This window comes from Nymphalis io, chromosome 9 (assembly GCF_905147045.1).
Source record: "Nymphalis io chromosome 9, ilAglIoxx1.1, whole genome shotgun sequence".
Taxonomy (NCBI): domain Eukaryota; kingdom Metazoa; phylum Arthropoda; class Insecta; order Lepidoptera; family Nymphalidae; genus Nymphalis; species Nymphalis io.
The window spans coordinates 4,384,172-4,398,515 of record NC_065896.1 but is presented as its reverse complement, the minus strand read 5'-3'; the positions used below and the strand labels follow the sequence as shown (position 1 = coordinate 4,398,515).

Genomic DNA, 14,344 nt, shown 5'->3' with positions numbered 1-14,344 from the left:
ACATTATAAGTACCAGTACACACAGTAGGAACACATATTTCGTACTATTTTGTATAAAAAAGGAGACATTGCAAAACTTAGTAACTTCCAACCCATAAGTCTCCTCTCACACATTTATAATCTGTTACTAATGCAGTAGACTCACATGTCACTTGGATAAATCTTCAGAAGAGGTTTCTCTACTATCGACCACCTTCATATGATAAAGCAGTTGCCAGAGAAGATTTGACTCTTCTCATTCTTTTGATTCTTGAATTTAACAAACCTATGTACATGACCTTCATCGTTCACAATAAAGCCTGCAACAGCGTTGAACAATAAGTCGCGTTCAAGTCTCTCTATCGCTTCTCCTGCTCTAACAACACTCCATATGTTGGTGTGCTCCGAGAACTGTATACGTCGGTAACCATGCAGGTGCAGCTGCATGACTTAACTAGAGCTATTCCAATCAAGAGGCAGAGAATGTGAAATGCAATTTTACCTAAGCGTCTTACGGATGTTCTAGTAAACGTCTTTAAAACGCTAGCATGGGACTAATCTGGAATTGGGTAGTTTTAAGCTAACATCGAGAGAGAACTGTCAAAACTACTTGTCTCAGATTTTTTATCAGAAGTCCCAAAATTTCTACAGCAGTGGGATTTTATCACTACCTAAAAATGGCATTAAGTTATCGAACAAAATGGCACATATATATTATAATCAAATGTAAATAAAGTATGATAAAATATACCTTGATTTTGCTTATAAAATACGAAAAATGTTTTTCGCGACCTTATATTTTAACGGAAACTATTCATACAGGTGGCCCATTTGCCATTCTGCCTACCTACTTACTTAAAACATAATAAGGAAAAAGTCAGGCTCTAAAATACACTGCCGTTTATGATATTAGTACCTATAGATAGGGATTACCGTAAAAAAAGGCTATATTATCGGGGTTTCGCCAGATCAATCTCCTCTGCGGCCAACTTATTTTAAAAGAATAAGTTCATTAAAAAAAAGAACCCATGCACTGAGGAATTTTATCAGAAATTTACCCCTGTGATTTCTGCAGCCCATAATAACATTGCAGTGGACCATCGAGGTGTTCTAGTTTTTGAACAGTAACTTAATTTTTATAGGTGCTTAATTTTTCTTAGAATATTTAAAACATTCCTTACATTCTAAGAAATAAAATTATCTATGTTCAAATATATTTCTGGCTCTCCTGAAAAATAGCAATATTCATCACCATTTAATTGCATATGTTTTTCAACTGAGAAGTAAGAGTGCGTTGTATTTTTTAAAATATAATTTCATGATTCATTAATTTATTAACTTATTATGTAAATGGCACATTAAGATTACTTTATTAGTCTGTTTTTTTTTTCATAAAAAAATAAATTGTTTACAATTTGTATGTTGTCTGTGGCTTACGATATACAATTCTGACTTCAGTTCTGTTTCTGACTTGTGATTTACATATCTGTGGGCTTTATTTTTCTGATTCACAGCGATTTCTGTAAATTATGCTTAAAAATTAAAATTATATTACATAAAAATAATAATTAAAGTAAATTTTGAAATGTAGTGCCTTATTAAAAAATAATTATATATAGTGTTTGGTGGTGTATTTCTATCGCACAGCAACCGAAGATGATCTCATTGACGTGCTGACATTAGTTACGTTCTTTTCGGCGAGAGATCTTGATCTTTTTATTGTTATTGACTTCACCAAGTCCAATGACCTTGTAACATTTAAGAAATTAATAGAAAATAGTTAAAATGAAGAAGCAATTCTACAGGGTTAAGCAACTCGCTGACCAAACCTTTTCAAGGTACATGTATTATCAAATATCAGATAAGATTTTGGCCGCTTTGTTGTCGAACATAATAAGTATGTTACACCAATATTGTATTAGACATTAAATTTTGTATGATAAATAACAAAAACAATAAATTAGTTAGCGCTTGTTTTGTTATATTATATTTTATATGATAAATTTGAATCAGTATTTATTTAAGGAAAATTGTAAACATTTAGAAGTAGAGCATAATATATCTTAATATTAGTCATTCAGTCTTATAACACTATTTTACTTTAAATAGGGGTGGCAAGGGTGAAGCATTGACTGATGAGTTGCAAACAGCTGATAGAAAAGTAGAGCATCTTCGGAATGCTCTCCAACTTATTAGCAAACGTTTATCTACTGGTGCTGGAAACACACAAGGACAAGATCCTGCAGCCCGTGAGAAGAGACTCAAAAAACTACCTGAGTATCTTTTAGGGCTCTCGATGTGTGAAGCTAGCAATTTTGACGATGATGACAGTATTTTAAAATATATTCTCTATGAATGTGGTGAGAATTAAAATATTACTTATCAATCTAGCATATTCCTTTTAAACTATAATATTAAATATTATATAAATATTTTATTAAAGTGTTTATTAATTCTTTTTTAAGGAAAAACTGAAAAGTTTCTTGCTAATGAAATTGCTGAACATGAGCTCAAAGTAGAACAACTTGTATGTGCTCCGTTAACAACAATAGGTGATCAAGACCTGCCTGCAATAATGAAAGCGAAAAAACAGCTCAGTAGACTTATGAGTGAAAAAGAATCAGCGGCCAGCCGATATCATGTGAGTACTATCACAGAGCAAATTATCTATTTGATATTGCAATAACACAACAATGTTTTCAACTGAGTCACTATCAATCGATATCACTGCCTGTGATATAAATAACTTAGTGGGACAATTTAGCATTGCTTATCATTTTTAAATGGTGTGGTTGCATCACTCTCAGTCTTCTATCCAAAACATTTCGGAGAATGTGCTCAGGAATTACACGAATTGATTCCTTCAGCCCCTTTTTACTATCGAACGGCCAGGCAACACGACCAAAGCGCCAAAGGTACACAGTGGAAATTCCCCGCCTACGTACAAAGTGCTTTGAGTCTACATTCATCATTTGCACTGCGAAACTATGGAATGCTTTGCCTGAGTCTGTATTTCCCGATTGGTACAATGTTGGTGTCTTCAAATCCAGAGTAAACAGGTTTCTTATAGGCAAGCGTGCTACATCTTAGACCGTGTCGAACATCAGGCAAGTCAACGGTCAAACGCTGGCCTATTAATTGTAAAAAAAAAATACTAGTTTTTTTTTGTTAAAACATAATTTATAATATTAATGTTGGCATTTAAATTTGAGATATAAATATATAAATCTTTTAACTAACCCGTTAAATAAATAGGAAAAGTACTACAGTAGGGATAATGTGGGACATATTACGCTGCTTATGATGCTCATAAAATATATACCATACTATAACATATATAATACAGCACAATATAGAAGTAACACAAAGACAGGCAGACAACCCTGTAATAATTCTGAGTATTTCGGACTTAATTTAACAATTTATGCCTGAATTCAATTTGACATTGAAGAACCACACCTCATGCATTACATGATAAACCAAATCAATTATAATTATTAGAATTCTTAAACATTGTGTTATTTGAAACTAAATATAATATAGAGAACTTGGTTGTAAAAAAAAAAAACAAAAATCTTGATATTTTAGTTTATTCTATAGTATTAAGACAGTGTATGAGTAATATATAAATAAATATATATAAACAATTAGGATTACGACACAAATTACATAGTAATGGATATATTATTATATTTATTTACATTGATTTATTAAGAAATGCCTAATGAATAACTATCAATAATAGACTGTTAATATAATTGTATTGTTTTATTATAAGTTAATAATAATGCATTGTAATATTATTAACTCTGCTAATAACGGTCTATTAGTGTTTACCTAAATTGACGTTAACTTTTTTTTTTACTGATTATGTAGCAACCATATATATTATTAAATATAATATTGAAATAATAATTTTGACTAAAGGTAAAGGACCTTATCTTTTATCAAACTCACTGATGCTGAGAAAATGTATTAGATAAGTACAACGTTTGAAATTAAACCTCAAAACTGTACTTTAGGATAAGATAACAACTGTGTAATCAGTAGGGCCATATTATGTTCACCTTTAAATCAGAATTACTCATCCATACAAAAACGTAATATAATCTATAATTTTATTTATAATAAAATATATTAATAAATATAAATGTATTTCCTTACATAATCAAACTCTTTTAATCTATATATTAATATATTATAATTATTTAAAATTGATGTGTCTGTCTGAGACTTAAAAGTTCCGCTTTTTTTTGAAGTTAAGTTGACTATTTACAAATTACCAAAAGCACTTTCCGGCAAGTGACATTTTTGTATATGATTTGATCATATTTAATATAGATAATGATTAATAATCCGATCAATACAAATCGATTTAGTCCAATTAATTAGAGTCTAAGTCACTGCGTTTTTGAGTTTAGCGCGAGTTTCGAAATAGGAAAAGTTACAAATTTCTAATCATAGGAAGTATTCTAAAATACAATGTAGGAATTATTTTCTCAATATCACTGTGTGTGATAACAATTTAAAGTTTGTGAACATATTTATTCCATATATAGTACAAATCAGACGCGGGTAAAACCGCAGGGCACTGTTCAGTAAGGGATTGTAGGAATTGACATTAAAATTATTAAAGATTTCAAATATGTATCCTGAATTGTTATGATGACTCAGTGATATTCATTTGACAAATTATTATCGATTGAAGTTTGTTTTCGCAAAAATCATACAAATATTTTTCCGAGTTCATTACCTGATTGTCATAATCTGCTTTTATGAGTGTCATTATTATTATTTTTTTCAATAAAACATTAAACATCCAATAAAGATAGAATTGGAATTTGTTTAATGATGAGCGTAGGATTATTATGAAAGTAATTCGTCTGGGTAGGTACCACCCACTCATCAGACATTCTACCGCAAAACAGCAGTACTTGGTATTGTTGTGTTCCGGTTTGAAGGGTGAGAGTATAATTACAGGCACAAGGGACATAATATCTTAGTTCCCAAGGTTGGTGGCGCATTGGTGATGTAAGCGATGTATACGTCTCTGGATGTAACATTTCTTACAATACTAATGTTTATAGGCGTTGGTGACCACTTACTATCAGGTGGCCCATATGCTCGTTCCCCTTCCTATTTTATAAAAAAAATATATCACAATGGCAAACATTATTCATTAATTCCAACTACAGTGTGGGACAACAAGGCTATTGACAAATTAACAATGATTAAAACTTATGTGTGACACTCCTTATGATCATAAGGGCGTCCTTTCCTTAAGTCTATAAAAACTCAGCTTAATGTTGAAGTTTGTAAAGGCAATTAGATAAGGTTTTATATCTAAAAATCATATAATGAATATCACTTAAACACATTAAATAACAAATAACGTCATTTAATTAACGATCGAAATTTTGTTATAAAGCTAATTGATAGTATTAAGAGATGGAATTTAGGTGTATGGACGTCATTTAAAACTGTTGTTATGTCTTTTGGAGATATCGTAGTGATAAATACAGGAAGCTCTTTGTGTACAATTTGTTACTAAGATATGAAATGCATTTTTATTTCTCTTTTTCCCCTTTCAATATTGGATCTGTTCGTCATCAATAGGAAGAGCAGTTTCTCCGAGATGTAGCAAAATGTCTTAAGAACGGTCTCAATTTTGTCTGAACTCATCGTCAGCAATGTTACGCAATTTAGGCGCAGTTTAATACACTATCCCCCTGTAGTCTTTGAATGATCAGTGTCGGATGAAATGATTCTATATATTATTTATCAATCAATCAATCAACAGCCTTTCGTAGTCCACTGCTGAACATAGGCCTCTCCCAAGGTGCGCCAAAGCAAAGGGGGTGCGAACAGTATTATCTATATCTAATAATAATAATAATGCTGAATAACTGTTTACGATAAATATATATTTTATTAAATTCTTTAATTTTGCATTATTCGTTATTAGCATTTAGAACGACAGAAAGAAGAAAATCCTACCAAATTGAATGCAGCAAAAGAAGAATTAGAGGACGCCGGCAACAAAGTGGAGGCGGCGCGGGACGCGCTCGCCGCGGACATGTTCGCTCTCGTCGCGAAGGAGGCGCAGCTCGCACACACACTGCTGCAGTATGTGAAGCTGCAACGAGCTTACCACGAATCTGCTCTACATTCCTTGGCGGACACTGTGCCCGAGCTCGAGAGGTTTATAAGTAAGTTTTTTTTTTATATATTTCTTTGAAACTTATACGCAAATGCCTTAATTAAGATTTTGTTTTATTAAAAGATTATAAATTATAATATAATTTTGCTTTTTTATTGCATATAGTAATTAATTTTAAAATATTTAAACTAACAGTTGTAACAGTAAATTTTGTTGTATTAACCCAAGAAAAAAATGACTTCCCTATATGTTAGATCTTATAAAATATCATTTTTAAATTTTAATCCAGTAATTAAATTGTTCCATTTCACTTTGTAGTTTTTCATTTTATTTTCATACAGTTTGTGAAGATTCGAAATAAACTATTTTAGTATTTGATATTTACGTAAATGTATTGACATTTATTTACACATGTGCATAACCGCCAATTTAGAAAAATATTTAAAAAAAAAATCTTTTTATTGCTTTATTTATGTATTACCTTTAAGCATCATCTTAATTATTATATTTTTTTAATTTAATTAATAGAAATAACATTCATAAGCACAGAGCAGTAATGATCTAATACAATGCAATCCTCTTTAACAATCCTACAAGAGCGTTTAATAAAACCGAGGGCCATTAATAGACGCAAATTATTAAACAAATTTTGTTCCTTTTATAGCAATTCGTCACCTCGGTTTTAAACACGGTGATGCAATGCTAACTTCTTAGAATAAACTATAAATTAAATATTTTTTTTAAAATTACAAGTGTAGAGAAATTTAATTGAAAATCTCGTATTCGAATAATTAATAATATATGTAAGGGAGAACGAAAAAAATGCTTCCTGTAAAAATATATTCATTTCATTCATCAAACAATTAAAATGGTATGACTTTAAAATATGTTCTCTAATATAAAATGTAAATATGGATTTCTTCTTATGAACATACATAGGTATTGCCTTTCCGCTTATTCCTTATCTGTTATATTTTTCCCGACATTATTGTACATATTAATTCTTAAATAATTTAAGCCTGTGTCGAAAAAATACATAAATACTTCAAGATCTTCGGCTTCATATATGAACACGTAACAGCCTCGTTCCTAACCCAATGTGTTTTCTAAAAAGTCGTTAATTCTAGTTACATATTTAACACCAAATATTATTTTATATTGAAATGATATCTGGGAACCTACCAAAGAGCTGCTGGGTAATCGGGTAGAGGTTAGTAGTTATTGATTGACGTTAGTATTAAAAGTGCTCACTGGTGGTAGAGCTTTGTGCAAGCTCGTCTGGGTAGGTACCACCCACTCATCAGATATTCTACCGCAAAACAGCAATACTTGATATTGTTGTGTTCCGGTTTGAAGGGTGAGTGAGCCAGTGTAATTACAGGCACAAGGGACATAAAATCTTAGTTCCCAAGGTTGGTGGCGCATTGGCTATAAGCGATGGTTGACATTTCTTACAATGCCAATGTCTAAGGGCGTTTGGTGACCACTTATCATCAGGTGGCCCATATGCTCGTCCACCTTCCTATTCTATAAAAAAAAAAAAAAAAAGTATCTTTTAAAATTTTCCAAACTCGTAATATATTGCTTTAATGTATTATCAATAAAATACCTAACGATGATCATAAGTCACCACATCACACGTCATTATCGCTGTATTTGTGTTTATTATCAATTATATTATATATCTTTAATCGTAATACACGACCTCTTATGTATTCTTAATTCTTAAACGCATCGACAGTGCAATTAAGTCAGAAACGTCGATAATCGACACGGTCACCATAAATCGATTTATAGCATTTCAATTACAACCGAGCAAAACTAATCAATGTAAATAATTTTGAATTTTTTGATATACAAAATGTATTGTAAACAAACTCATTTTTGACACGACGAGGGACACACATCCAGTAAAATTGTACCTGCAACTATTTTAATATTGTTATAGCTCATTCAAAGATCAGCAAAGGTCACAAGACCACATTACACACAGACTCTGTTGATTTAGACAATTCGCTTATCGACGGAAGTGTAAGTAATTAATTTCGGTGGCTGCAGACGATAGCTCGGTGAAGCCAGTGTTCGGGTACCCGCTGGAGGAGCACTTGCGCGTGACGGCGCGCACCATCGCCTTCCCCGTCGAGCTGTGCGTGTGTACGCTGCACGAGCTGGCGCTCAGCGAGGAGGGACTGTTCCGGATAGCCGGCGGTCAGTATTACCATAATGTTATGGCAACAATAATAGCAAACTTGATTTATTTTTATATGTATATGTACATAAGAAAATCTTGTTTTATTTGATTCTGAATACAAACATAAATGTGTACAACCTGTCTCCAGGAAAAATGCTCAATGAAGTGCTCTTTAATTTTTTATTATAATAGCGGTAGACGAAGGAATTATAGTATAATTCTTAATGAACGTAATATTTCACCATTTTAAAAATTATTATAGTATGGCAATTAAGTGTAATGTTTTTTCAGGTACATCAAAGGTGCGAAGAATGAAACTGTCATTAGATGCCGGCCTGTTTAATGTTCCATTGCCTCGAGATTACAGAGATATGCACGTCGTGGCCTCAGTTTTGAAGTCCTACCTTAGAGAACTACCCGAGCCCTTATTGACTTACCGGCTTTATGAAAACTTTATACTAGCTTCACGACAGCCTTCCGAACAGGCCCGACTCAACGCTCTCTGGGAAGCCATACATTTATTGCCCGATGCCAACTTCCAAAATCTCAGATATCTCATCAAATTTTTGTCTGCTTTGACACAAAACCAAAGCACAAACAAAATGACGCCTTCGAACCTGGCCATCGTCATTGCGCCTAACTTGCTGTGGGCCGCCGACGAGAGCACTTTCGATATGAACATAACGACCGCAGTCAACTGCGTCGTCGAGTTACTCATCAAGCACGCCGACTGGTTCTTCAAAGATGACGTTAACTTCTTTATCTCGTTTACCAAAGAAGACCTGCTGCCCGATCACTGCGAATACGGTTTCACGCCTACTTTCGTCCAGGGCTACAACCAAACCGTTGCACTGAGTCAGGAACAGTCAAATGGCGATTACAACAGTATGAGTAAATCTTTGTACGATTACAATCACCAAACTGCTCAGAAAGTGACGGTAGACGGACCCGGGCGTCATTCGAGAAGCAACAGTCATGATACTAGCTTAATATTAATAGATAACGATATGAAGAAAGCTCAATCGAACAGCTCCTTGTCTGATCATTCTAGTCCACCCCACGGTAGTCCTAAGCCAATAATGCGGCGGAAAAACAAACCACTCGCACCGGTGCCACCGAACTTTACACCGGATAAGAACAAGAAAGTTGAGGCGCAAACACAAGTTACCGAGTCGACGAAAGACCTGAATTCGGTCGTAAAAGAAGTCGAAAAGCCGGCCAAACCCCCGCGGCCGGTAATTTCAGACACCGGCAAAGTCATAACGGGAGTGCAGACGATCAATCGATCGACGTACAGGCAGAACAAAGCGATGAAGGAGGAAGCGGCCAGGAGCGGAAGCCGAGAAAACCTCGCGGACACCCGGAGACAGAGCTTCGAGTTCGAAAAAGATAAGTTTGAAAATTTAAAAGCGACGGAAAATAAAAGTGACAAGGAATCCACACTAGTCGTGAAGAACGTGACCGCCCAGACGGGCGTCGTGACCAGAATGAAGGTCATAGGCGACCCGGCGAGCGGGCCGGCGTCGCTGGGGGCCGAGAGGAGCTCGCTGGAGAAGCCGCTGCGGGCGCCCCTCGCGAAGCCGTCGTCGCAGCCGCCGCCGCGCCCCGTGGCCGCGCCGCGCACGCTGCTGCCGGCCGCCGACGCCGACGCCGACGTGCAGCTGCGCCACAAGCCCGCCGTGCCCGAGCGGCCCGCCACGCTGCGCCCGCAGAGCTTCCGCGGCACGCGCGCCTCGCTCTCCGACAACCCGGAGGCGGCGCCCACCGTGCTGGAGCGCACGCACATCTACACGGTCGACAAGCAGCACCCGACCGTCATCCAGGTGGGCGGCGGCGCCGACGAGGACGGCCCGCGCAGCACGGTGCAGCGCACGCACAGCTCCGGCGGGAAGGACGCGGACCTCGAGGAGCCGAAGAGCCTGAGCAGCGCGAGTAGGCAGCTGTCGCAGTCGGAGGGCAACATCACGGAGGGCCCCAAGTCCCCGCGGGCGCAGCCGGCGCGGCCGCCCCGCCCGCTGGTGCCGGCGCCGCCGCCGCCCGTCGCGCAGCACGAGAGCACCGACCTCTAGTCCACGTCGCCGCAGTGTTCCTTCGGCTTTGAGTGTGGCATGGCAATAAACAGAGTATTAGGAACGTAACGTCTCCCGATGAGATCGTTTGGATCGTGCGGATTCGGAGCAAGACTGAAGCCCTCTATTTAATCTATGCTAGTAAATAAAAATAGACCGCTTAAGACTTTTCGAGGAGTACATTAGTATTGTTGTATTTCTTTGCAGATGAGTTATTTATTTTTTTTAAACTGTAACTTTTTATTATAGATATATTGAGATGCAATCGGAAAATCAAAATAAAATATCGCTTTATCGATTCACAAGTATGTTAATTTTTTTATTCGTTATTCCATACAAACATATCAAAATGAGTCAATTTAGCTTTTTATGCAATCAATTATATTATGTTTCTAAACTTTGTACAATTTAGGATATATTTTGCAGTAAATCCTTGTGATATTAGGAGATTCGCTAAATACGCCGAAAGGTCGGCGTATCCGGCCGAGGGCAGGTGCACAAACGTATAACTAGTAGCCATATTTTTGATATTTATAATAGACAGTGCGTTAGTTGTATCAGCCACGCTGTTTCAGTGAATATTAATATAGGCTAATATATGTTATGTAGTATTTATGACGTTTTATGTGATATGCATTTTATTAATTATATACTGCAAGTATACAAGCTTCTGTTGTAAGTAATAACAATAAAATCTATAAATTATTTTATATTTTTATTTACAACACAAAACATCCTTAATAAAATATTAAAACAACTTAAAAATAACTCATGTGTGCCATTTAACAATATAATAATTTCGTTTGCCCACTCTTATTAATGTGACAAAATTTGGCAGTATGTGTGCAGACTCAGTAATAACTTCATCAATTTTCTTTATTTTCTGGTGGTTTATATAGAAACCTCCCGCCTGAATTATCCTTATAGCATCACCTGAAAATTTACAAAGGATTTGTAATAATTGAGCTAACACTTATTTTACATAAAATAAAATTAAGAAAAAATATTTACTTTCTGTGGGAAAACACTTTGCTTTCATTCCAAGATCTAATACTGTTATACCCGGGGACAGAAGTAAATGTATAATTGCAGCTCCTTCAAAGATTTGTTCCATATCAGTCGGTGTTAATGCAATCAGAGACTTCACATCTTTACTGTATATGGCTTCAGTCGTTTGTCTTGCTTTTCTCAGACCTTCTTCTGCAATTTTTAATTAGCTAAATCAAATTTTGAAAACAGAATTCATATAAATTATTTTAATGCTATCGCTGTACCTCCATGAACTAATGTTGTTAACTGATCGGCAAGACACTGCTGTGGGTACCTCTGATCTGGCTGTTGTTTATGTTTGAACATGATATCCTTAATTTCTCCTAAACTGTAGAATGTGAACAATTTCAGCAATCTCTCCACATCTGAATCCTTTGTTCTGATAAAGAATTGATATAAACTATATGGGCTTGTCTTTTTAGGATCCAACCATAAAGCATTTCCAGCTGATTTTCCAAATTTGTCCCCTTCCTCTGTAGTTACTAATGGTAATGTTAAACCTATAATGCAAATGTAATTAATTTAAGACGAAAGAAATATTGTAATCAATAATTTAAAAATCATTTTTACAGCTTTACTTATAAATATTGTTAAAGTGTGATTACATAATCGAGGTTGTATCTTCCTCTTTCGAATATCAAATCAATATCGAAAGAAAGAGAAAAAGCAGTGTTTAAATCACACAGAATATAAATAATAGCAAAAAGTTTTAGCATTACCTACCATAAACCGTTTCCTTAGCTGCCCTGCTAATAAGTTCATGGCCTGCACTTATGTTTCCCATTTGATCACTTCCACCTATCTAATAAAAAGGCAATGCTATAATTACTCATTATAGTATGTTTTATTAAGTGTTTAATTATTTTGTTTATATTTTACTGTATTCTGATTTACCAACATTATTTTTTTAAATATAACAAATTAATAATTTCATGTATTTAATAATACGAGACACGGGCGTAAATAGAAAATATTAACAAAATTAACTAGTTTAATGTTTAATTTTAAAAAAAATATCACTTTTTTATATATATTTTGTAAATTACTAAGTGAATTATAAATTACCTGAAATCTACAATTAAATTCCTTTAATAAATGCAGCCAATCATAAGACTGAAATATTTGGTAAGCGAATTCAGTAAAACTCATGCCTACATCCGTATTGATTCTGTTTTGAACACTTTGTTTCAGCAACATTGTGCCCATTCTAAAGTTTCTCCCAATTTCGCTTACAAATTTAATAGAATCAATTTCCCTGTACCATATCTCATTATTTACTATTCTGTAAAATATTTCTTATATTTAATATAATCACAGAAATTCTAAAATAATATTTAGCAATATTTAAACTACATACTTAATAGGTTTTAACATATTTTCATCTTCAGACCAAATATATTTTTTGTGATTTTCAAAAACATTTTCAAGATTATTTTTGATGCAACTAATATTCTTTGCAATAACATCCTGTGGCAGTGCTATTCTATCTGTACTTCTTCCACTGGGGTCACCAATACAGCCAGTTGCACCCCCTAACTGGAGCAATAAAGACAAAGTTTTAAATAACATGGAAATAATTTAATCTGTTGCATTATTACTTTTAAATAATTAAAGACATCAATGGATGAAAATGTTATGTTACATTTTTAAACTTTTTTAATTTACTATATATATATACACATTATGTTACCTTGAGATGTTTTGTTTTAAAACTTTAAGAGCTTTAAATTTAATGGATGAATGTCCTATATGTCACAAATAAGAAAACGACTCAAAAAAATAAAACCGACTTAAAATCAACTTTTTACATGACAATTTCTTCCACTTATGCCTTCAGTTATCTAAAACTATAGCAACTTTTTAACTTCTTTACCAAAGCTATAACGTCATGTCCTCCTCTTTGCCAATGGATAAGGTTTATTATAACAAGAAGATTTCCAACATGCAGGCTGTTTGCAGTAGGATCAAATCCTGCATATACACACTGTGGAGACTTATTTAATAAATTCAGTATTTCATTTCTGCAATTTTATTTAAACACATAGAGAATATTGCTAGTACATCATAAAATCATGCATTTGAATATATATGAAAAATAACTAACGCTGCAGTATTTGGAAACATATCTTGGTACATTCCTCTTTCATTTAACTTTAATATATTACGACTGCTACTAAATCTTTTGGCCGTTTTCCATAAATAAAACTTTGGAAAGGGAATGAAACTTTTAAAAATAGTCATTATTTAAATTTGTGAATATTTTTAGTTAGAAAATATTAAAATTTTATGCCTATGACTAGAGTTAACCTCAAAATTAAAAAAAAATTCAGATCAACTATGATTATTTTAGTTATGTGTTAATGTATGTCATTTAACAATAAATATTTAATTGAGTTTCTGGCTTAGTAATATGTGTTGATAACAAATTATTTAGTATATTTTAAATTTGACATCAATTTACAAGACAGTTCGAGCTGTCACTGTACTAACTTCACTTGTCAAATAAAGACAAATAGACGATGGACAATAATTAATGTTACTCGTATAAATAATATTTGACCGTTGTCTTATTTCTGAAATTTTAATAATGGTATTATTTTAACCAAAAAAATAGTGCGATATTATAGAGTAAAGGATACCGAAAAAAAATTCCAAGCTTAGCAAAAATTTCAATAAGTTGTTACATTCATTAAGCGTGAAATTGTATAAAGCTATATTTTGTAATAGGGTAGGAAAAATCATATTTATTCATGCCACAAAAATATTTAATCAAATAGTATACATATCAATAACAGTACAATATATAATATTCAAGTTATGTACGACTAATCTATACAATAATATTTTAACCTATATAATATTTTTATAAGCTTTGGACTTTATCAAACATATTAA

General features: G+C 33.9%; 2 protein-coding genes across 2 annotated transcripts; one reads left to right on the top strand and one right to left on the bottom strand.

The window, feature by feature from the left end:
- Positions 1–1,450: 1,450 nt before the first annotated feature.
- LOC126770765 (rho GTPase-activating protein 44) lies at positions 1,451–11,105 on the top strand. Its single transcript, XM_050490312.1, has 6 exons — positions 1,451–1,817; positions 2,089–2,339; positions 2,445–2,620; positions 5,945–6,188; positions 8,198–8,347; positions 8,622–11,105. The coding sequence occupies exons 1-6, from the start codon at positions 1,765–1,767 to the stop codon at positions 10,397–10,399; spliced, it is 2,652 nt and encodes an 883-aa protein (XP_050346269.1). The 5' UTR covers positions 1,451–1,764; the 3' UTR covers positions 10,400–11,105.
- LOC126770805 (tyrosine--tRNA ligase, mitochondrial) lies at positions 11,094–13,791 on the bottom strand. The gene is made up of 8 exons (XM_050490375.1): positions 13,554–13,791; positions 13,323–13,470; positions 12,807–12,985; positions 12,515–12,731; positions 12,173–12,251; positions 11,674–11,949; positions 11,411–11,599; positions 11,094–11,332 (listed from the first exon to the last, which is right to left on the bottom strand). The coding sequence occupies exons 1-8, from the start codon at positions 13,688–13,690 to the stop codon at positions 11,169–11,171; spliced, it is 1,389 nt and encodes a 462-aa protein (XP_050346332.1). The 5' UTR covers positions 13,691–13,791; the 3' UTR covers positions 11,094–11,168.
- Between the last annotated feature and the right edge of the window lie 553 nt (positions 13,792–14,344).

What these genes read in the sequence shown, in the direction of transcription:
- LOC126770805 (XM_050490375.1), bottom strand. Translation starts at nt 13,690, where the DNA reads ATGACTATTTTTAAAAGTTTCATTCCCTTTCCAAAGTTTTATTTATGG. An exon ending in GACATGACGTTATAGCTTTG is followed by an intron (nt 12,986 to 13,322) that starts GTAAAGAAGTTA and finishes TTATTGCTCCAG; the next exon opens with TTAGGGGGTGCAACTGGCTG. An exon ending in AAAGTGTTTTCCCACAGAAA is followed by an intron (nt 11,333 to 11,410) that starts GTAAATATTTTT and finishes GTAAATTTTCAG; the next exon opens with GTGATGCTATAAGGATAATT.
- LOC126770765 (XM_050490312.1), top strand. Translation starts at nt 1,765, where the DNA reads ATGAAGAAGCAATTCTACAGGGTTAAGCAACTCGCTGACCAAACCTTT. An exon ending in ATATATTCTCTATGAATGTG is followed by an intron (nt 2,340 to 2,444) that starts GTGAGAATTAAA and finishes TTCTTTTTTAAG; the next exon opens with GAAAAACTGAAAAGTTTCTT. An exon ending in CGAGCTCGAGAGGTTTATAA is followed by an intron (nt 6,189 to 8,197) that starts GTAAGTTTTTTT and finishes CGGTGGCTGCAG; the next exon opens with ACGATAGCTCGGTGAAGCCA.